A 24,230-nucleotide genomic window follows, 5' to 3' on the forward strand; every position below is an offset into this window, starting at 1 on the left:
CATAGAGTAGCACAAAGAACTTGCGTACACGGTCCCCTTTTATACACAACAGAGGGGCTCATAAGTGGGTGGATACAACATAGAGCAAAATTCATTACCATTTATGGACATTTTCGATACAGGATCAATATATGGGCGGAGTTAACAATTTCCTGAGCCCGCGAAAACATGGTCAAACAAGGACTAACTGATAACAGATGTGGTCAAGTCTGGGCATGCACCAGACGGACAAAGGAGCTATTTATAGACTGTTACCAGGCAGATTAAAGAGCAGCTAGCGAAAAGGTAGGACTCTTCTCGTACAAAGCACTTGGAGACATGACAATACAAAATGGAGTCCGGACATTAGTCAACATAAGACAAGAAACACGTTTTGACTGTAAAGAATTCATGTCTTCAGAGAATGCTTAATCATATCGCTGTTTTAATTTTCAACAGAAGAAGGAGCAGGGAGACCATCAAAAAATGTCTGGATATTAGAATTAGAAGGGTTAGTATCATCTACATAGAGAGAATGCTAGTAAGATTGAAATGCACTAATAATATCTGAATCAGAAAGGAGTAAAGTGTTATTAGTGGTGTGACGAATTGGACCTATATTTTTCCTTTCAGATTTAACTTTTAAATAGCCAACATCTTGCCTGCTTTGTTCAGACCGCGGTGATATTTAGACTTTATTTTAAGTAGAATGTTACATGCATCGACTGTGGCAAGTTTATTTAAATCAGACTTTGGTTTAATGAGGTCATGTAGGTGAGCAGGTGATTTGAATGTATAATAGGTGTGTTCAAGAGACTTAATCAACTTTAGTGTATAAAGATATTGTAAAGTTGAGGATTTTTTCTTGTTGGCAGTGTATGAAATAGTGAAAGCTCTGAAAGAGACTTTAAAAGCATCCCAATTGTTGTGTATAGAAGTATCGGTTGGTTTGTTAAATTGGAAAAATTCATTAATAAAAGAATTAGCAGCAGAAATAAAAGCTTGATCAGACTACAGAAAATTGTAGAATCTCCATCAAGCGTGCTTGGGTGAGATAAATGATAAATCCATATTTATGGAGAAAGGTGCATGATCAGAAATAAAAATGGAGCCAATTTCAGAAGACTGGACAGAAGGAAGTAATGATTTTGAAACACGAATATTATCGATACGAGACATGGTATGGTGAATATTAGAAAAGAATGTAAATTACTTGTATGTCAGGATTACAACTTTTCCAAACATCAAAGAGTGGACGAGAGGCAATAGCCGATTGGAACGCCTTATGAGGTGTATCAGGTTTAAACTTACAGTCTGATTTCCTATCAGAAAAGGGGTCCAACCAATCATTAAAATCACCAGCAGTAATGATATTCGAATTAGTAAGAGAAGATAATTTTATTTTGATAGAATGCCAAAAGTCAGGGTCAGATTTAACGGGGCCATAAATATTAAAGAAAGTGATCTGTTGATCATTAACCACAGCATTAAGGGCCCGATTCTGATGTGGTTTGGAAAGTTTCCCGACCGAATCGTACATGTCCGTACACAAGAACAAGAACAACAGCGAAAAGAGATGGAGATGAAGAGGATAAACAAGTTCATAAAATAAGACAATAGAATAGAAAAAGAATGAAATAGTGGAAGAGACAAGAACAAATTATTGAGACCGCATGAAAGTGTGGAGAATGGATGAAGAACCTTCAAGCCCCGGAACAAGGAACAATACTGAAAGTGTAAAACATTAACAATCTAAAAATATTGAAGCATAAATGACTTTAGGAACATTAAACATTAGTGTCCATGGAACTTGTAGTAATAGAGTGCAGAAACAATTTCAACTTGGCAGGATCCTCAAAGGAGCAGGAGACACCATCATGTGTGATCTTACACAGACAGGGGTGTATGATGCCATAACGAATATTCAAAGATCGCATCTGGGGGCGAAGGGCCAGGAATTCCTTATGTCGAGCATTGGTGGCATTGGAAAGATCCTGTGACAGAAAAATGCTATGGACCGACCAGATAAGACGCCGCCGCTCTCTGGCAGTCTTTAGAACATGCATGAGGTCAGTATATTCAAGGAAAAGGATAATGATGCCACGTGGTCTGGTAGATTGAGGTCGAGGGCGACCAAGACGATGGGCACGTTGAATGTTGAGAGGAGGTGAAGACTGAAGTCCGAGAAGATCGGCCAAACATTTCTTCAAAAAGGAAAGAAGATCCGGACCCTCAACATTTTCGGGCAAACCATACAAGCGAAGATTGTTCCTTCTGCTTCGATTTTCTAAATCCTCGGTGTGGAGTTTAAGCTTATGTATTTCTTGTTCTAATATTGGAACTTTGAGAGCAACATCTTGAACGTTACTTATGCGTTGTTCCATTGCCAACATTTTACCCTCCATGATAATCCAACGGTCCTCAATCAGCTGTAATTTTTCATTGGTACTGCTCATGAATGGTTTTAAAGCACGTAATTCATCCAGGATTGAGTCTAAGACCGGATTGGAAGAGGAGTGTACTGGAGATGGAGGATCATTTTTGGCCCTTTTCGGTTTGGCACAGATGAAGAGGGTTTTGGGAGAGAAATGGAATCGTTGGCCATCTTGATGAGATAGACTTGTCGATGATGATGAGAGTGATTCTTGAGATTAGAGATCCTTCCCATAAATAGATTATCAATATTACGAGGACTCACATACAATATAAAGTGAACACCAGGCAATACCAAATAATGGAGGGTATGAATAGAATAAATTCCAGGTAAAATATAAACTTCCACAATCATCTGATACATCAAAGGAGGAGTGGATGCCGGTATTCTTAAGGCCCTTACAGCTTGATGGCAGGAGCACTGATCTACATAATATATTCCTCACATGAAAAAGCACAAAAATAGGAGAAAAAAGAAGTTCATAGTCAAGAGGAAAAAAGATCAGCCAACAAAGTAGATATGAAGTTCCAGAACAGTAGGAGGAATAAAAAAAATCATCCAGATAGGCAACATGAGGCTGTCCGGTGAAGTAACGGTAAGTAGAAAGCCAAGTACAAGCTTGGAATTCACAAAAAAGGAGAAATATTGCAGAAAACAGGCACAGTTGAGTATCGTTTTCGCTGCATTGATAAGCCTGGCAAGCGCGTTACATGATCACCTCAGGAGAATCAAGGACGCTGCGAGAAAACAAAATGGCGGCCGTCCGTGACTGGAAAAGTGAAAAGCGGCAAATGTGGCCTGAAAATTAACTGACACTCACTGGAAATCCATCCTTCATGAGCTGTCAGAGAGCGCGACGTCTGCGTACCCTGGAGAGCATCGGAAGGAGCACAAAAGCGGTCAGAAACCTCTTGAGAGACTCTGCGATGTAGCAGAGCTCAAAGGATCGCCGCCATCTTGCATCGCGCGGCAGCCACGCCCCGGACACATTCATTTTTGTTAGGCACGGGGAGATTAAGTGATTTACCCAGAATCACAGGATGTTGCACGTCCCAGTTCCCCAGATTTGAAGTTGACCACCCTAGCCGTTAGGCCAATTCCTCTCCCATCTTCCTCTCTTGATGTCCGGCCAGCTTGTCAATGCCATGATTAATGTGTGTGATAATATCAAATATCTTGAGTGAAGCTGTAGGGTTGACATACAGAAGGGTCACTGCCACTGTACATGTGAAAGACCTAGAGTCCACCGTGCCTCTATCATATCTGTTCAGACCACTGCTACCAAAGCCAATTGCTTATCATACAAAGCATCATTTCCACATTCTCCCAGGTGGGTCCCCTTCTTCTCCTTGTCCTCAGTCCCTTAAACTGACCTCTAAAGAATCCCTGAACTTTAAAGCAGTGCTCCTCACAGCTTCATTGTGAATGGATCTCAGTGTTCTGCATTCGATGACCCTCAGGTTTGAGTTTGCTGGATTTTGGTGCAGGACACTGAGGGGATCAGAGGAGCTATCAGCCCCATGCTCTGCCCATGGCCTGGGGCTTCCTCCTTTTCACTTTTGGCATGGCAGCTGTGGGATGGGAGGGGCTGGTTGCAGACATTGCACACTCTGACAGGAATTGCTCTGGCCCACTTTAAAGTAGTACAGTCTGCTCACCTGTGCATCTGTTTGTGCAGGTGGGTTCTCTGTTTGCCTCGAGCCACACCTTAGGCCTGGGGCTCCGGATGTGGCCAAGTGCATACATACACTCAATGTTGCTGCTTGGGGTGGTGGACATGGGGTTTGGAGCCAGGAAAGGCCTAGCTGGGATTAGGAGCAGTGTTGCATGCTCCACAAAGGTAGTGGTGCCAGGCTGTGCTCATGCCACTGTAGAGCCTTCATTAGGTACATATCTGCACCTGGTGAAACACGCTCTAGTGTTTCTGAGCCTGGAATTACCAGGTTCAGTTTTTGCAAACGTAATGATCCAGTGCCCAGAAGCACTGGGCTACTTAGAAATGCCAGGGACCGGTGCATGCCACTTGTATTGAGGGTCTAAGCATTACTGGAGATAAAACTTTTATAAATGCCAGATTCCACCTAAAACATCTTCTGTACAACTGTTTCTGTAATAATAATGTTGCCTCTCCCTGCACATTTTTCACCCTTAATTCACTTATGTTCCAAACATCTAGAATGACCTGCAACTGTCAACAGTCAAGCCTATTCTTGTCTGTACTTCCCAGAGGAACCCGGCTGATAATTGGGCACTTCCATGCCTCGTGCAAAAAATGACAGGCACTTTAAAGTTGACTCTGACCACAGCATATGGCCCGGAATATTTATTGATAGATATGTGAAGCGTTCTGCCCATTTTTGAATCACTGACTTAGCTCATAAGTCATTGAGGAATTATATTTTGTCAAATATTTTGTCAAATTATAGAACAAGTCCATTCATTTGTGGAAGAATGGGCATATCATGTTTTACATTAAAGCAGTTTTAGATGACCACCTAAGATACCCCGGATGGGGTTGCTTGATGCCAGCAGAATCATTGAATACATCCCTCTTCCAGAGGATGGAGCGGCAGATTGCCACTTTGCCTACAGGACCAGGAATCCTTGCTTCAGCCATGCGCATGAGCTGCGTCCATCTTCACTGTTAATGTAAACCTGCAATTCGAATATTGTGGCACTAGATACAGAGGCAGCTTTTTTGAGCTTTCAGCCTCAACCAGAGTCCTAAGCTGCGTTTTTCACTTCCTGTAAAGTGATCTAGATTTTGTGATGATTGTGCTGAATGTTCTCTAAGTCTTGAATTATTCTGCTGACCTGACAGCCCTGGTAGGTAACTCTTGAGACCACATGTAGAAAATCATGATTTCCTCTTTGGATAAATTAGAAAGAAAGTGTTATTGTTATTATTAAAGAAGTTGGTAAACTGACCTTTCAGTTGGCACATTTTATTTTTACAACTTGGTAGAAAACATTAGTATGAGATGCCCAACGTAGCCAATGCACAGCTGGTGTTCATGTGGCCAAAACTCAAAACCTTCTAAAAAATGCTACCATAGTGGCAAATGATTGTGGCTCTGTAAAACTAGTAACAGTATGACTTATTTCATGTTTAAACTGTAGTAATGTTACTCATTGATGTTAATATGTATCGTAGTTAACAATGGCTGCTTCCTTCAAAATGAACAAGCCTAAGCCTACGTATGGGATTTTTGAAGTAAAACAGAGCTAAATGATGTCTTTTAATATTCGCTACCAGATTCCATCGATATAGGAGGTCTAACCATCCCAGTCCCTTCTGCCAACGTTGAGCCGCTGCAATATTCAACCTGGCTTAGTGAAAAATTTCCGAAAGGATGCTCTGTTGGCGAACCACTGCTACCAAGACGTACCGAGAGAGCGGCCACTGAGGCACAGTAAGCAACACATTTTCTTATTGGACTCATTCAGAAGGGTAGAGTCAATTACAAGATGGTGCTGTATATGAATGTCTACCGGATAGACTCCATTCTATGGACATTGTATACATATGGTAGCTCGGATCATCTAGGTCAGTTGAGTCTGTATCATTTTGAAGTCTCATGGATTACACTGAAACAATATTTCAAGGGGACAGAGGTCTTTGGCCTCTGCATAGTTTGTTGGAAGATCGAAGTGACAGTTATTTTACAAGTGTGTGAGGCACTGGTTCCTATACTTTTACTTTGTGACCAAAATTGGTGAGAACGCATACTTCCTAAAATGATTGAATGATCTGTAGTATGCTGTAGTATTCTAATGCACTGTGGTGTGGTCTGTTCTCTCTGTTTGTCATGACCCATAGGTGACATTGTGATTGGAATGCCTGCTCTTCTATGAGCTGCTGAGACTTAAGCTTCTGATCAGTTGCGTGTCTGCATCTTGTTGATGGATGATTAAACACGCACAACTGGCCCTGTGTTGGTGGTGTTATTGAATTTCTGATCTTCACACTGGTATGAGTCCCCTGATACGGGAAGGCTGTTGCGCCACCAACTCCGCCTGCTGACACGGTGCGAGGAAGGCAGCACAAGGAACACGCAGTTATTTTGTTGTCAGCATCAGTGATGTCCTATTCCTTGACCGGACGTGTGAATTGACAGTAATTGACATCTGACATGCTCATGCCATAACGTGTGGTGTCATTCCACACGTGTCATACATACGCCAACACTAAAGCATCCAGGTGCTGATTGGCGTGTTGGCACTGAAAGGCAAGCCGAGCAGTTAGGCGCAACCAACTGTGTGGTTTGTGTTTTTTCACATATTTGAACTGTGCCACAAAAAATCAATGGTATTTCATGTGAAGCACAATGTATATCAATTTCAGCAGGCTTTTGGCAACCGATAAAGGGAGGGATTGAAGCATCATACCAGTTTGACTTATTAAGCCGATGCCTGTAACCGGCTACCATTCAATCAACAAAGAACTGGAATTGTTTTCAGCTTTATACCTCCTCAGCAATGAAAAGGAAATGATGAGATATTTTTTACATTTCTTGCTAGAACACAGAACAGTTTACTTCACTGTTATTATTTTAACTTGTTAGATTCATTTCTTAGTGTAAATTACTGTGTTAGTTTGTTGTGTTTATTACATTGTGCTCATTCATCCCCTGTCAAGAGAGTGTACCTCATATGTGCCAGCAGCAAGTATGTCACAACCCCCCAGAGTCATCTGAGGCAGGAGAACCCTTACCACTATGGAATAAATGGAAAAAGTGACATGTTATAACTTTGAAGGGTGTTCACCCGTGCCAACAGCTTAGTACCGTCCAGAACCTTTACTTTGTAAGTCATACCAGATTAATATGCGGCGCTGCATTGTAAACCCCCTGAAACATGATGCTTCCAGCACGCTTGACCCTGCCTTTCTGCACTCTGCCAGACTATCGCTGCTTTGTTGCATTGACTTTTTAACCAACAGCACGTTGTATTCTGGGAATTGAAAATTGCGCTGTTCACATTGCAAGTCGTCCTAAAAACCATACTGAGTACTTGGCTAATAAGCCAGTAATAGCTAACCAATATATAAATGGCAATGGGGCAAGCTGCAGCTTTGAATTTTTGTAATGCTGCTTTGATATATGGAAACTCTTGTGTAATATTCTCACCGCTGTCCAATACGCAGTCCAGTACACCTGCCACTACATCTTGCATTGAATGTTTAAAACGTGGTGTGTTAAGCAAGAGACCTGCTATCAGTACTGACTTGTGAGCAAAGGGAGCTGATGTATCAAAGGGGTTTACTCATTCTATGACTATGTGACAACTTGGCTGAACATATTGCCCAAGATTCCACCAAGCCAGCTATTTCAGCAGTCCATTTCAGATTTCAATGCAGACAAAAGATCAAATATGATGTAATAGTCCTGGGTTTTCTGCACTGTATGAAATGTTCAGCTCAGATCTGAAAATATGCTTCTAAACCATGCGCCTTTAATCAAAGCAAACACAACTGGCAGAGGCAAAAGGAAAAACAAACACATTTAGTGGCAATATTGAGCAACAAAATTCAAGAAGACTAATCTTTAGCCAGTCTTTCTTGCTGCTGCTTCATATAACAAAGTCATATTGTGTTTGCCCTTTCAGAAACAAATAAAAATGGACAAATTCACTTTATTTTCTTTGCATGGCATTTTAGTTTGTGGACATGTATGTGTTTATCAGTGTTTATACGTTTACACGGATGAGGGCTTCTTCCCTTTCAGTCGGGTTATATCAGTTTCAATAGATTTCAAACAAAAACAGCATAGCCTAAACATTCATCAGGAGAGGGCATAGCAGACAAGTAGAAGTTAATATGTTTCTTTTGATACAGGGTATTTTAAAGTTGTTTCATGATTTCATGGGTATTTAAGGGAGAAAACTTTGCAAAACAGTCCTAAAGCTGAATCGCAAAACATCCTTCACCTGTGCTAACAGATATCCTTCATAGAAAGTAAAGTAGTGTTGGTGGAAATACATTTTCACAGTAGTATTATGAAAACAGATTCCTGCAGGTTGTAATGTGTGACCAGAATGCTTCTGAAAATGTGTTCTATTGGATTTTGTTATGATGCTGATGTTGTTTCTTGTGCTTTTGTGTTTTTATGATGCATTCTGGTTTTTCGTTGTTGATATTTTGTCCTGTATGTTGTTGTGCTGCCTTCTGTTTTAACTGTCTGGTTGCCTTCTGCCTTCTTATGTTTTAATTATGTTCTATGTTCTGTTCTGTTGTTTACTTTTAATGTGTCAATAAATGGTTTTATATTTCCAGCCAAAAGCAGCACATGCTTTTAAAGTTCCCATGATAAGCAACCATTTACCATTGTTAAAATACCACTGCTTGAGGTCTTTGCCTTCTTCAGCCATTCATAACACAAGTCAGCCTAAAACGGTGGCAGAGATTGTGCTTTGAATTAGTACTTGCAGTATTCCCTTTATGTGATTCGGCCATAGGGTTAATCTCCGGAGTACTGGTGATAGGTTGTGGTTTCCGATACAGGGCATGATTTAGAGTTTGGTGGACCGGGTCACTTCATCACAAACATGGCAGATATCCCGCCCGCTGTATTACAAGTCTATTTTAGCCTATCCATCAATCAATCAGTCATCTTATAAAAGTGCGACTACTCACCCGTGAAGGTCTCATGGTGCTGAGTGGGGTTGTTAGGGAGGGTGGGGCTGCAGTTCAGTCGAAGAACTAGGTCCATAATTGCGGCAGCGATGTTGATTGCCTGAGGTACAGAGGTGGGGAGTTCCGGGACCATGGGATGGTGGTCGGAGCCAGTTGGGTGGAGCAAAGCTGTCTGGTGGGAGTGTAGAAGGAGAGATAGTGGTTGAGGTATGCAGGTCCGGCGTTGTGGAGGGATTGTAGGACTTGCATGAGAAGCTTGAAGGTGATTTTTTTGTTGACAGGTAGCCATTGAAGGTCCTCCAGGTGGCCGGTGATGTGGTTGCAGTGTGGGATGATCTGATAGAGACCTCTAGCTGCAGATTTCTTACCTTTGAATTTTCCAGGCATCAGACTGGATCTGGAAACTTTAGCTGAGCAATACCCATTGCGCGCATCGTCGGGTGGTTGCATTCGGCTCCTCTTGACAGAATCAGTAGTGTCGGTTATGATGTTGCGGTACTTATAAAGGTGCCACCCAGGCACGCGAACGTCAGTTCTTTTCTTTCGGTTCCAGTTAAACACCAATCCGGGAAGAGCAATCCTTTTGACGCTTTTTGACAGGGCTTTTCTCAACTTTTCGTCAAATTCGAAAAGTTTTCCATTGTGTGCGGGGATGTCTTTAAGGAAGACAGGGTGCAGGCCGTGCTGGGCTTGTCCCCGCACGATGTCTGTTGCCGAAACCCACCCTATCTGTCTCTGCTGTCTCGACCATGACCACGATACGAAGTCATGCTCGGACTGGGCTATGGCTCCGAAGGCCTTGCTGGAGCGGGCTTTGAAGCTCCTTGCAGCCCGGCAGTCGACACCGTCCGAGACTCCGCGGAGGTCCCAATCCCGATCAAAAGAGGAGGAGGTTGCGGGACCCCTTCCGGAGCCCAAAGTCCTCTTCGTCCCACTCAAGGTTGTCAGGACACTCGGGGAAGAGGCATAAGAAGAAGTCCAAACGGACTTCATCTTCACCTTGATTGCCATAGTTTGACGAAGGAGGTAAGCAGCACTGACGGTTCTGCAGAGCCGAAGTCAGGGTCGACTTTGCGCCTCCCTCCCTTTCCGGCAGCTGGAGCGACCCCGTGCTCCGCCATGCACCATGTTTTTTGAGTTTTCCAACCCCTCTGGTGAGCCCTAGAACCCGCGGGGTCTATAGGGGTCCCATCGGATTCAACGCCATTGCCTCAAAGATCCGATCACGGATTTGGGTCGACGCCGGTCGTCCTACCGTGACCTCCCCTGACGTCAGACCCAAGTAGGTGCCTTCGGTGCCACTGGCGACGTCGGCAGTACCAGCCCCTTCCTTATCTCCGATGACACGGAGTCGGAACAACGTCGCCTGACGCCAATTCCAGCTCCAATTGAACACAAGGGTTCTATGAACATTTTATGGATGTGTTAGGCTCAGGAGAGAATTGGGAGGGGTCTATAGACCCTTTGGAACACCAGGATGACTCTGCGGAGCAGTTGGACTGGTATGGGGATCTTGGGGAGGCCAGTGAACTGGATCCTTCTCCAGATACTGGCGTGGTCTCTCCACAAACTGTGGCTACAGAGGAGGAGGCATCTATTGCCATGGCGGTCAAGAGGGCAGCTGAGATCCTTGGACTGGAGTTGCCTTCTGTGGAGGCCAAGGTCTAATTTCCTGACTGAAGGGCTTCAGCCGGGGGTTTCCACCTCAGAACCCCTTTTGCCCTTTAATGAAGCACTAACTGATGTCCTTCTATGCACGTGCTCCAAGCCTAGCACAGGGACTCCTGTGAATAGGACAATTGAACGCCGCCATCACCTAGCTCTGGGCGACCCAAAGTTTCTCAACCCACCCCACCCCAGAAAGGGCTTATTGGGCCATTTTTCCCATTTCCTTTGGGAGACGGTTGTGCAAGTGCAGCCACAAGTCCCGGAGGAGGCCTGGGCTGTGCTCTCTCAGGCAGTTAAGGACGGGAGAGATGCAGGAAAATTCTCCATAAAGTGTGACCTTGATAAGATGGACTCATTGGGCAGATTGATTTCCACGACAGTGGCCTTGAGGCGCCACACCTGGCTTAGGACAACTGGCTTCTTGGGTGATGTTCAGGCTAATTTAATGGAACCCGCCTTTTTTGGGAAAACGCAGATTCTGCCCTAGTGAGGTTCAAGGACTCTCGAGCTACGGCCAGTTCCTTGAGCCACTCTTCTACTCCACGTGGCCAGTCTACTTTTCGCCCCTTTTATGGCAACGGAAGGGGTTTCCAGCCACATCAGCCCTATCTAAGGCACCATCCTGTGCAGGCTTCCCAAGCTGTGTGGGGACATTGACGTGGTTCATTCCAATCTAGGAATGAAAGCCAGAAGTCATCGGCCACCCTGCCCGCAGCAGCCGCAACCTCGAAGCACTCCTAGTCTGACTCTGCAAGACCACACCACTCCAGTTGGCGGGAGAATCCATCATCATCTCCTCCACTGGAGGTCCATAACATACTGCTGTCTGCCTTTCGTTCCCTCCTCCCATTCTGCAAAATCAGGAACGGCTGATGGAAGATCATTTAAAATTGCTACAGGAGTAAGTTACAGCTCTCTTGGCCAAGGGGGCTATAGAAAGGGTCCCGTTTTCAGAAGTAGGCAGTGGCTGTTATTCCAAAGAAAAACAAAGGGTTGCAGTCCATTTTAGATCTTTAGATCTTTGGACCATCAATCGCTTCCTTTACCAGAGTCCCTAGGGTGTTCACAAAGTTGATGGCGGTGGTCACAGCTCATCTGCGCAGGTTAGGGGTGTCAGTCTTCCCCTACCTTGATGACTGGCTGTTGAAGGCATCCTCGTCCCAGGCTGTCGTCTCCCACCTTCAGATTACAGCAGACCAATTGCATCCACCGGAGTTCTCTATAAACTGGTGCTGTGAAAAGGGGAGTAACCCTAGTCCTACAACATTAGTGCACAAAGCGGGGAGGCTGTAAGGAATCTGCAGCTAGATAAAGTCTCTACTAGATAATGCGTTACCAAAAGTAAGTGACTTGTTCATCTGATAGAGACTTCTAGCTGTCTTTAAATTAGATACCCAAGCCATACCATCCCGGTGGCGGGTGCGGACCAATACCTCAAACTAGGAAGTCCTTTAGTTCTTTTTTAAGTTTCTGGGGGTGCGGCATAGAGTGCATTGCCGTAGTCGAGTCTGCTGCTGACGAGCACATGGGTGACCATTTTCCTGGACTTAGTGGGGATCCACTTGAAGATCTCACAATGGAGGCAGAGTGTGTGATGCAGGAGAATGAAACGGCGTTGATTTGGCAGTTCATTGAGAGCGGTGATCCATGATGATTCTGAGGTTTCGTGCATGGTCCGTGGGTGCAGGGGGGTTTCCGAGCACTGTGGGCCACCAAGAGTCATCCCAGGCAGAGGGGGAGGAGCCCAGGATGAGGACTTTGGTTTTATCTGAGTTAATCTTGACGTAGCTGTCCTTAATCCAGGTGGCGACTACCTTTATCCTGTTGTGGAAGTTGCTCTTGGCGGGTGTGGGTTGGTCTGTGAGGAAGAAAATCAGCTGGGTGTCAACCGCGTAGGAGGACATTTTTCAGCAGCACCTCTGCACGCCAGGGGATGGCGCAGTACAGCTCCGCCATGACGTTGTCTATGTATGTGACGTCAGTGGCGCCATATAAGTTCCCTCCGACCTGCGGACATCAGGTACTTGTTTTCTGCTCTCCAGCGCGGATCCGGTGAAGCGGTTCCTCGGGCAGTTTGTATTTGTGGCCTACTGCGATGCCTTTTTGTGTCAGGGAACAGTGTGCCTATGCCTTCAGGTTTTTAAGTCATGCGAGACCTGTGCTTGACAGATGTCGGCCTACGGATCCCCATCCCATCTGTATGTGGTGCCTAGAAGAGCACCACAAGTCCAAGGAGTGCGACGCCTGTCAAAGGCTGAAGTCTAAGACCTTGCTGGAAAGGCGGATGAAGCTCTTGCTGGTACGGCTCTCCCGGTCCTAATCCAGGCGACGTCGGCCTTCCCTCTCTGAGGTTCCTGCCCAGAGCCATTCGAAGAGCCGTTCCTGTGAGCGCCGCACACCCAAGTCAAGAAAATCCCATCGTAAGGTATTGAGCTTGCGCCGGTCTTCGGCCTCACCGCGTCATGACGTGGCTGCTGGTTCCTCCTGTGCCTTACTGTAGGACGTCGTACAAGAGTCGACCCCGAGCCCCCCTCCTTATCCTGGAGCCAGCGTGACTATGATCCAGATGCAGGCATACTATCATGCCCTGCATGCCTTTTTTAGGTCCATGCCTCCCTCTGGAGCGCTGTCAGGCCCAAAGGAGGTAGGGGGTACTCTGACTGGAAACACGACGGCAGGTTCACCCTCGACACCAGATGAAGACCTCAACTCCATGCCTGGGGTCATCATGGCTTCGGTGCACAGCCCGGTGAGGCTTCCAGTTGTGACGACGGCGGCGCTGGATGAGGTTGTACTGGAGGTGGATATGACTCTGCCTTGACATCGGTCGACACCAGAGGCGCCACACATGGTGCATGACAATACGACGCTGTCCTGACGTCCGATCGGCGCTGGATACATCGCTCATAGCCACTGCGGTTCCCGTTCCTGTATAGTTTGGCCCTATCAGGTCTTTTGTTTATCTTTTATATAGACACTGTTGTGGATCTTTAGATTTAAGGATTTAAATCCTGCCTCTGCTGTTGTTGCACTTTGTTGTGTTGAAGTATTAAGCACTGCTTCTTTCTTAAGGCACGAGTGTCTGACTCCGGATTTGACTATTTTAATCTCCCAATTGTCTCTGTAGCTGGTTTGTTCTTTAATTTTACTCGGATGATGAGCCTAGTCTCAAGAGATCATACCCTTTTTTTGGGTATATGTCTTACTCTAAGTGGAGTATTGGTTTGCTATTTCATAGTCTATTTGTGTACTATTAAAACGTTTTCGCTGAGTACCTTGTCATGTGTGGGCATCACTTGGCTATACAGCTTAGTCCTTCTTGGACTTCGTTATATGATTTTTTTAAGGGCTATTGTTGTGAGCTTATAGTCGTTCTTTTCCTCTTGTGATGCCCTTTTTGGGGTTCTGTTTCATTTACACGCCCCTCTGGTTTTTCTTAGCCAGGGTAATCAGTGCAGTTTTTTCTTAAGCGGACTGCATATTTATTATAAGTGCTTACATTTTTGAAGGGCTAGTAAATTCATAGTTTATGGTGTATTCTTTGGTATACATGAGTTAGTGTCCTCCTCCTTTGTGGGACGGTATAGGTAATTTCTTTGTGCAATGTTGGAACATGGCGGTGTGCATCTAATTTTCTGTGTGTGTGTATATATATATATATCAACTCCATGTTTGAAAAGATCCACACAAACGGAGCCGACTCAACTGCGGATTTTCAGTTTACTTTCATTCATAAGCCATAACGCGTTTCGGCCGGTGCGACGGCCTTGGTCACACATATATAAATTTATATATATTACCTACTGGCGGTCGGCAGTAGGTAGTTATAGTTAAGATGCCGTTTCTATAGGAAGAGTGTTTATTGATTTGCCAATAACTTTGGCGCCGTTCGATGAATCATCGCAAAGTTTCAAAACTATCGGGGAAGTCACCTCAGCTGCTGTCTTGCAAATTTCAGGGTGATTCGTCAAGTAGGGGCCGAGAAAAAAGGATGAGGGACCAAAACTCTTTTTCTCCATGTTAATTTCCATAGGAAACTTTAGGCACGGCTACAGCCCGAAGTGCTGAATGGAATTACTCCAGATTTGGAAAAAGGTAGCGCTTCGTCCAGAAAGCGACCTTTTTGTTAAATGGTGTAAATCCATTCAGTAGATGCTGAGAAATGTAAAGATTTCTCAGATATACAACTGTGGCCACAGTGGATCCGCGGCCCCTCCTGATCTCATGCTTGAGATCTGATTGGCTGCCAACACTTTAAACCAGTAAGTGTTGGCAGCCATCTTGTGACTCGGTTCAACCAAGTCACAAGAAAAAAGATTTTTTAAAAAAAGGGAAGGGGGCAGGATAGAAATACCCTGATCCCCTATGTTGGGTGTAATTAAAGCAGGACAGAGGGTGGGGTGGTGTAGCAGGGGGTGGGAAAGCAAGCAGAAACAGCTGGGAGGAGTCGGGGGAGGAAGGGAACCAACACAAGAGACGGAGCATGGTTGCTGAAAAAGTAAACCAGGACAGAGGGGCTGGAAGAGAGGGGCGAGGATAGGCTGAAAACAAGCTGGAAGAGGTTGTGTTTTCAGGTGATCCTCGTAAGTTTGAAGCAATTAATGAGGATCAGCTGAAAACACGAGCGTTAATTAAACAAACACATGTTTTACCCCCATCTGCAGTCATTATATTGGGGAATGACTTCATTACCTGAGCCCCGGGGTTGTTCACGGTGACGGATTCTTCCTTTTCCTCCTCCCCCTCGTCCGTGGCCGGGCTGCTAGGTGAAAGTGGCGAAGACGGGTCTTGGGCAGCTGCCAGGAGAGGCAGTGCTGTGTGTGCTGCAGAGGCGGGGGACGTAGTAAGCATTTTCTTGGCCGGCAACTCAGTTTCTTTAGACACGGCTCGTTTAAAGAAAGGGGTGTGGCAGCTATTAAAGTGAAAGTGCGATTGGGGTGCTTTTACCCAAAAAAACATTTGTTTTTCTAGTTAACAAACAAATATATTTTGGGGGGAAAAGTGTCCCATTTGCGCTTCCACTTTATTAGCGGCCGCATCCCTTTCTTTAGGCGAGCTGCGTCAAAAGAAAGTGGCACAGCCGCCTTTAAAGGTAAAGCATGGAATGGGGTGCTTGTAAAAACAAAAAATAGGTCCTAAACAAAAAGATAAAAACCTTCAGTGTAAGGAAACTGTAGTTGGACGGTACTCCTCACTTACAAACGGAAGTGATGTATCGGGAGCACCGGCCAATAAGGAGCCAGGAAACAAGAGCAAGAGAATTTTTAACCAGTGGCAAGCAGCAGCTGTAATTACACTCTGTAGAGTGATTACAGCAGGTGTTGCAGACAGCGCATACACTGATGCTTGACCTAAAAAACATAGAAATTCACTAAAAAAAGGTTACAGTGACATTATAATTAGCTTTTTAAAAAAACATAGAAATTCACTGAAAAAAACAAAGGTTACAAGGACGTCATAGTTAGCAAATAGAATTAAAAAACCTTAGAAATTCACTGGAAAAAACAAAGGTTACAGGAGCTTTATAGTTAGGCTAAATGTCACTCATACAAAACCTAAGAAATTCAGCAGTTATTGTTAGCTGAACTTACACCCCCAATGCACTTCTTATGACCTCACATATTACATCACTCATGACATGATCAGTGACATCACTTATGACATCACTGATGACATCTAAAGTGAAATATATTGTCAGAACCCCACAAGCCTTACCTGTATTGCTTGCGGAGTTATCTCGCAGGGACGACGTGAGCAACCTCCACAGTTCCCCTCCCTACCTGATCAAGGTGACAAACAGACCCAGGCAAGGATGGGATCAGGGGAAGGTGCCTAAAGGTGTCGGGAAGGGATGTCGTGAAGGAAGACCAGGTTAGGAATCCCACCAGACCGGGGACCGTTCTTCTGGGTATCGCCAGCTACACAAGGGAAAGAAGCTATTAGATGCGTCTGCCTTTTTGCTACTGGGCATGCAATCATTCACAACAATCATTCGGCAAGGAGTAAGTAACCAAAATCCAAGAGTCCCCTGGCTTATGAGGATCGGGCTCCGCTCGAGGTTTGCTCAGAAGAGGGCTGCGTTAAGGCTCCCGACGTCTGGTGTTAAGAAGACAAAGAAGGGTCATGCAGACTTGCATGATGGCAATGGACAGTGATGAAAACAAGGGCGCTCCTGCGCAATGAGCGTGAAACAAGGGAAACCATGATCACACTTCCCTATGCGTGTCATGGAACAATTCATCAACAAACAAGAAGAAAAAGCGCTCCTGCGCTGAATAGACAACAAAAAGGTATGTGACCACGCTTCCCTATGCGTGTCACTTAAATTGAAGGGGTATAGCACTCCTGCGCTGGTGAGAAGAAAAGTGTCTCGGTGACCACGCTTCACTTGCGTGTCCCGGTTGGTCAGGGGTGTGGACGCTCCTGTACCAAGGCAAAATCAAGTAGTAACTGTGCCCACGCTTCCCAAGCGTGACACAGATTAGCAAGGAGGTAGGCGCACATGTGCCGACAAGATTCCAAGGACGAGCCCGTGCCCACGCTTCTTCGCGTGGCTCGGAAGACAGGAATGTTGGCGCTTCAGAGCCGTGCGAGGAGTTGCAAGCAGCCGCGGCACGCTCTCCACGGCGTGTCGCGGTACAAACCAAGGTCTCGGTGAGGGTCCGTCCGGAAATTGGAGCTTGGCCGGTGTTAGCAGCTTCAGGGGGAGTTAGGCGGACGACGGTCGGTAGCAGCTGTGTCACTGAACTGGAAGCACTGACGGGAGTGAACGCCGCGGCTATCAGCGGTCTCACCCGGAAGTGCTTCCCGTTTTTTGAGCACTAGACCGCTAACCATAGCGGCGTAATGCTCCGTCTGCCGGAACCCACCATGCGTTCACGCACACACACTCCCGGCTGGTTCCATGACACACACACACACACACACATATATATATATGTCACAAGTTTGGTTGTATGTCTGTGTAGTTTCTTTATAATAGGAAGGGGTGGGAGCACACTGCTTCACCTCCCAGCACAGTTCGCCCCTTAGCATTATGGTAAATGCTGTTCTTAGCACATGCTTACTTTAGATTTTACTGGAGTGTTCCACCAAAGTTGGTGCAGGTTAGTGCTGTACATCTCTAGACACATGTTTCTGGATTTCATCCGTCAACAGTAGAGATAAAAACACATTTTATATGGGGTTGCTGAGAAGGCTGCCACATTCCTTACAGGTCTCAATACCTCTCACAGGCGCACAGGTGCATCCCCACAAGCTCGTCAGCTCAATGGCTCAAGGGAGCCTTTTTAAAACAGGAAGGGGTGGGAGCACACTGCTTCACCTCCCAGCACAGTTCGCCCCTTAGCATTATGGTAAATGCAGTTCTTAGTACATGCTAACTTTAGATTTTACTGGAGTGTTCCAACAAAGTTGGTGCAGGTTAGTGCTGTACATCTCTAGACACATGTTTCTGGATTTCATCCGTCAACAGTAGAGATAAAAACACATTTTATATGGGGTTGCTGAGAAGGTTGCCACAATCCTTACAGGTCTCAATACCTCTCACAGGCGCACAGGTGCATCCCCACAAGCTCGTCAGTTCAATGACTCAAGGGAGCCTTTTTAAAACAGGAAGGGGTGATAGCACCCTGCTTCTCCTCCCAGCGCAGTTCGCCCCTTAGCATTATGGTAAATGCAGTTCTTAGTACGTACTTACTTTAGATTTTACTGGAGTGTTCCACCGAAGTTGGTACAGGTTAGTGCTGTACATCTCTAGACACGTGTTTCTGGATTTCATCCGTCATCAGTAGAGATAAAAACAATTTTATATGGGGTTGCTGAGAAGGCTGCCACAATCCTTACAGGTCTCAATACCTCTCACAGGCACACAGGTGCATCCCCACAAGCTTGTCAGCTCAATGGCTCATGGGAGCCTTTTCAAAACAGGAAGAGGTGGGAGCACGCTGCTTCACCTCCCAGCACAGTTCGCCCCTTAGCATTAATGTAAATGCAGTTCCTAGTACATGCTTACTTTAGATTTTACTGGAGTGTTCCATCAAAGTTGGTGCAGGTTAGTACTGTACATCTCTAGACACATGTTTCTGGATTTCATCAGTAGAGATAAAAACACATTTTATATGGGGTTGCTGAGAAGGCTGCCACAATCCTTACATGTCTCAATACCTCTCACAGGCACACAGGTGCATTCCCACAAGCTCGTCAGCTCAATGGCTCAAGGGAGCCTTTTTAAAAAAGGAAGGGGTGGGAGCATACTGCTTCACCTCCCAGCACAGTTCACCCCTTAGCTTTATGGTAAATGCAGTTCTTAGTACATGCTTACTTTAGATTTTACTGGAGTGTTCCACGAAAGTTGGTGAAGGTTAGTGTTGTATATCTCTAGACAAGTGTTTCTGGATTTCATTCGTCATCAGTAGAGATAAAAACGAATTTTATATGGGGTTGCTGAGAAGGCTGCCACAATCCTTACAGGTCTCAATACCTCTCACCGGCACACAGGTGCATCCCCACAAGCTCGTCAGCTCAATGGCTCATGGGAGCCTTTTCAAAACAGGAAGGGGTGGGAGCACACTGCTTCACCTCCCAGCACAGTTCGCCTCTTAGCTTTACTGTAAATGCAGTTCTTAGTACATGCTTACTTTAGATTTTACTGGAATGTTCCACCAAAGTTGGTGCAGGTTAGTGCTGCACATCTCTAGACATGTGTTTGTGGATTTTATCCGTCATCAGTAGAGATAAAAACATATTTTATATGGGGTTGCTGAGAAGGCTGCCACAATCCTTACAGGTCTGAATACCTCTCACAGGCGCACATGTGCATCCCCACAAGCTCGTCAGCTCAATGGCTCAAGGGAGCCTTTTCAAAACAGGAAGGGGTGGGAGCACACTGCTTCACCTCCCAGCACAGTTCGCCCCTTAGCATTATGGTAAATGCAGTTCTTAGTACATGCTTACTTTAGATTTTACTGGAGTGTTCCACCAAAGTTGGTGCAGGTTAGTGCTGTACATCTCTAGACACGTGTTTCTGGATTTCATCCGTCATCAGTAGAGATAAAAACAAATTTTATATGGGGTTGCTGAGAAGGCTGCCACAATCCTTATAGGTCTCAATACCTCTCACAGGCGCACCCCCACAAGCTCGTCAGCTCCATGGCTCAAGGGAGCCTTTTCAAAACAGGAAGGGGTGGGAGCACACTGCTTCACCTCCCAGCACAGTTCGCCCCTTATCATTATGGTAAATGCAGTTCTTAGTACATGCTTACTTTAGATTTTCCGGAGTGTTCCACCAAAGTTGGTGCAAGTTAGTGCAGTACATCTCTAGACACCTGTTTCTGGATTTCATCCGTCATCAGTAGAGATAACAACAAATTTTATATGGGGTTGCTGAGAAGGCTGCCACAATCCTTACAGGTCTCAATACCTCTCACAGGCGCACAGGTGCATCCCCACAAGCTCGTCAGCTCAATGGCGCAAGGGAGCCTTTTCAAAACAGGAAGGGGTGGGAGCACACTGCTTCACCTCCCAGTACAGTTCGCCCATTAGCATTATGGTAAATGCAGTTCTTAGTACATGCTTACTTTAGATTTTACTGGAGTGTTCCACCAAAGTTGGTGCAGGTTAGTGCTGTAGATCTCTAGACACGTGTTTCTGGATTTCATCTGTCATCAGTAGAGATAAAAACACATTTTATATGGGGTTGCTGAGAAGGCTGCCACATTCCTTACAGGTCTCAATACCTCTAACAGGCGCACAGGTGCATCCCCACAAGCTCGTCAGCTCAACGGCTCAAGGGAGCCTTTTTAAAACAGGAAGGGGTGGGAGCACACTGCTTCACCTCCCAGCACAGTTCTCCCCTTAGCATTATGGTAAATGCAGTTCTTAGTACATGCTTACTTTAGATTTTACTGGAGTGTTCCACCAAAGTTGGTGCAGGTTAGTGCTGTACATCTCTAGCCACATGTTTCTGGATTTCATCCGTCAACAGTAGAGATAAAAACACATTTTATATGGGGTTGCTGAGAAGGCTGCCACAATCCTTACAGGTCTCAATACCTCTGACAGGCGCACAGGTGCATCCCCACAAGCTTGTCAGCTCAATGGCTCATGGGAGCCTTTTTAAAACAGGAAGGGGTGGGAGCACACTGCTTCACCTCCCAGCACAGTTCGCCCCTTAGCATTACGGTAAATGCAGTTCTTAGTACATGCTTACTTTAGATTTTACTGGAGTGTTCCACCAAAGTTGGTGCAGGTTAGTGCTGCACATCTCTAGACATGTGTTTGTGGATTTCATCCGTCATCAGTAGAGATAAAAACATATTTTATATGGGGTTGCTGAGAAGGCTGCCACAATCCTTACAGGTCTCAATACCTCTCACAGGTGCATCCTCACAAGCTCGTCAGCTCAATGGCTCATGGGAGCCTTTTCAAAACAGGAATGGGTGGGAGCACACTGCTTCACCTCCCAGCACAGTTCGCCTCTTAGCTTTACGGTAAATGCAGTTCTTAGTACATGCTTACTTTAGATTTTACTGGAGTGTTCCACCAAAGTTGGTGCAGGTTAGTGCTGTACATCTCTAGACACGTGTTTCTGGATTTCATCCGTTATCAGTAGAGATAAAAACAAATTTTATATGGGGTTGCTGAGAAGGCTACCACAATCCTTACAGGTCTGAATACCTCTCACAGGCGCACATGTGCATCCCCACAAGCTCGTCAGCTCAATGGCTCAAGGGAGCCTTTTCAAAACAGGAAGGGGTGGTAGCACACTGCTTCACCTTCCAGTACAGTTCGCCCCTTAACATTATGGTAAATGCAGTTCTTAGTACATGCTTACTTTAGATTTTACTGGAGTGTTCCACCAAAGTTGGTGCAGGTTAGTGCTGTACATCTCTAGACACGTGTTTCTGGATTTCATCCGTTATCAGTAGAGATAAAAACAAATTTTATATGGGGTTGCTGAGAAGGCTACCACAATCCTTACAGGTCTGAATACCTCTCACAGGCGCACATGTGCATCCCCACAAGCTCATCAGCTCAATGGCTCAAGGGAGCCTTTTCAAAACAGGAAGGGGTAGGAGGACACTGCTTCACCTCCCAGCACAGTTTGCCCCTTAGCATTATGGTAAATGCAGTTCTTAGTACATGCTAACTTTAGATTTTACTGGAGTGTTCCAACAAAGTTGGTGCAGGTTAGTGCTGTACATCTCTAGACACATGTTTCTGGATTTCATCCGTCAACAGTAGAGATAAAAACACATTTTATATGGGGTTGCTGAGAAGGTTGCCACAATCCTTACAGGTCTCAATACCTCTCACAGGCGCACAGGTGCATCCCCACAAGCTCGTCAGTTCAATGACTCAAGGGAGCCTTTTTAAAACAGGAAGGGGTGATAGCACCCTGCTTCTCCTCCCAGCGCAGTTCGCCCCTTAGCATTATGGTAAATGCAGTTCTTAGTACGTACTTACTTTAGATTTTACTGGAGTGTTCCACCGAAGTTGGTACAGGTTAGTGCTGTACATCTCTAGACACGTGTTTCTGGATTTCATCCGTCATCAGTAGAGATAAAAACAATTTTATATGGGGTTGCTGAGAAGGCTGCCACAATCCTTACAGGTCTCAATACCTCTCACAGGCACACAGGTGCATCCCCACAAGCTTGTCAGCTCAATGGCTCATGGGAGCCTTTTCAAAACAGGAAGAGGTGGGAGCACGCTGCTTCACCTCCCAGCACAGTTCGCCCCTTAGCATTAATGTAAATGCAGTTCCTAGTACATGCTTACTTTAGATTTTACTGGAGTGTTCCATCAAAGTTGGTGCAGGTTAGTACTGTACATCTCTAGACACATGTTTCTGGATTTCATCAGTAGAGATAAAAACACATTTTATATGGGGTTGCTGAGAAGGCTGCCACAATCCTTACATGTCTCAATACCTCTCACAGGCACACAGGTGCATTCCCACAAGCTCGTCAGCTCAATGGCTCAAGGGAGCCTTTTTAAAAAAGGAAGGGGTGGGAGCATACTGCTTCACCTCCCAGCACAGTTCACCCCTTAGCTTTATGGTAAATGCAGTTCTTAGTACATGCTTACTTTAGATTTTACTGGAGTGTTCCACGAAAGTTGGTGAAGGTTAGTGTTGTATATCTCTAGACAAGTGTTTCTGGATTTCATTCGTCATCAGTAGAGATAAAAACGAATTTTATATGGGGTTGCTGAGAAGGCTGCCACAATCCTTACAGGTCTCAATACCTCTCACCGGCACACAGGTGCATCCCCACAAGCTCGTCAGCTCAATGGCTCATGGGAGCCTTTTCAAAACAGGAAGGGGTGGGAGCACACTGCTTCACCTCCCAGCACAGTTCGCCTCTTAGCTTTACTGTAAATGCAGTTCTTAGTACATGCTTACTTTAGATTTTACTGGAATGTTCCACCAAAGTTGGTGCAGGTTAGTGCTGCACATCTCTAGACATGTGTTTGTGGATTTTATCCGTCATCAGTAGAGATAAAAACATATTTTATATGGGGTTGCTGAGAAGGCTGCCACAATCCTTACAGGTCTGAATACCTCTCACAGGCGCACATGTGCATCCCCACAAGCTCGTCAGCTCAATGGCTCAAGGGAGCCTTTTCAAAACAGGAAGGGGTGGGAGCACACTGCTTCACCTCCCAGCACAGTTCGCCCCTTAGCATTATGGTAAATGCAGTTCTTAGTACATGCTTACTTTAGATTTTACTGGAGTGTTCCACCAAAGTTGGTGCAGGTTAGTGCTGTACATCTCTAGACACGTGTTTCTGGATTTCATCCGTCATCAGTAGAGATAAAAACAAATTTTATATGGGGTTGCTGAGAAGGCTGCCACAATCCTTATAGGTCTCAATACCTCTCACAGGCGCACCCCCACAAGCTCGTCAGCTCCATGGCTCAAGGGAGCCTTTTCAAAACAGGAAGGGGTGGGAGCACACTGCTTCACCTCCCAGCACAGTTCGCCCCTTATCATTATGGTAAATGCAGTTCTTAGTACATGCTTACTTTAGATTTTCCGGAGTGTTCCACCAAAGTTGGTGCAAGTTAGTGCAGTACATCTCTAGACACCTGTTTCTGGATTTCATCCGTCATCAGTAGAGATAACAACAAATTTTATATGGGGTTGCTGAGAAGGCTGCCACAATCCTTACAGGTCTCAATACCTCTCACAGGCGCACAGGTGCATCCCCACAAGCTCGTCAGCTCAATGGCGCAAGGGAGCCTTTTCAAAACAGGAAGGGGTGGGAGCACACTGCTTCACCTCCCAGTACAGTTCGCCCATTAGCATTATGGTAAATGCAGTTCTTAGTACATGCTTACTTTAGATTTTACTGGAGTGTTCCACCAAAGTTGGTGCAGGTTAGTGCTGTAGATCTCTAGACACGTGTTTCTGGATTTCATCTGTCATCAGTAGAGATAAAAACACATTTTATATGGGGTTGCTGAGAAGGCTGCCACATTCCTTACAGGTCTCAATACCTCTAACAGGC

General features: G+C 45.4%; 1 protein-coding gene across 1 annotated transcript in view; it reads left to right on the plus strand.

The window, feature by feature from the left end:
* LOC146859134 (uncharacterized) overlaps positions 1 to 24,230 on the plus strand; it is a 2,052,335-nt gene that overhangs the window by 1,687,793 nt on the left and 340,312 nt on the right. The window contains exon 94 of the mRNA XM_085649806.1: positions 5,670 to 5,826. Coding sequence (XP_085505932.1) covers positions 5,670 to 5,826 — 157 coding nt within the window. The remainder of the gene's footprint in view (positions 1 to 5,669; positions 5,827 to 24,230) is intronic.

Source organism: Triturus cristatus, chromosome 3_2 (genome assembly GCF_964204655.1).
Source record: "Triturus cristatus chromosome 3_2, aTriCri1.1, whole genome shotgun sequence".
NCBI classification, from domain to species: domain Eukaryota; kingdom Metazoa; phylum Chordata; class Amphibia; order Caudata; family Salamandridae; genus Triturus; species Triturus cristatus.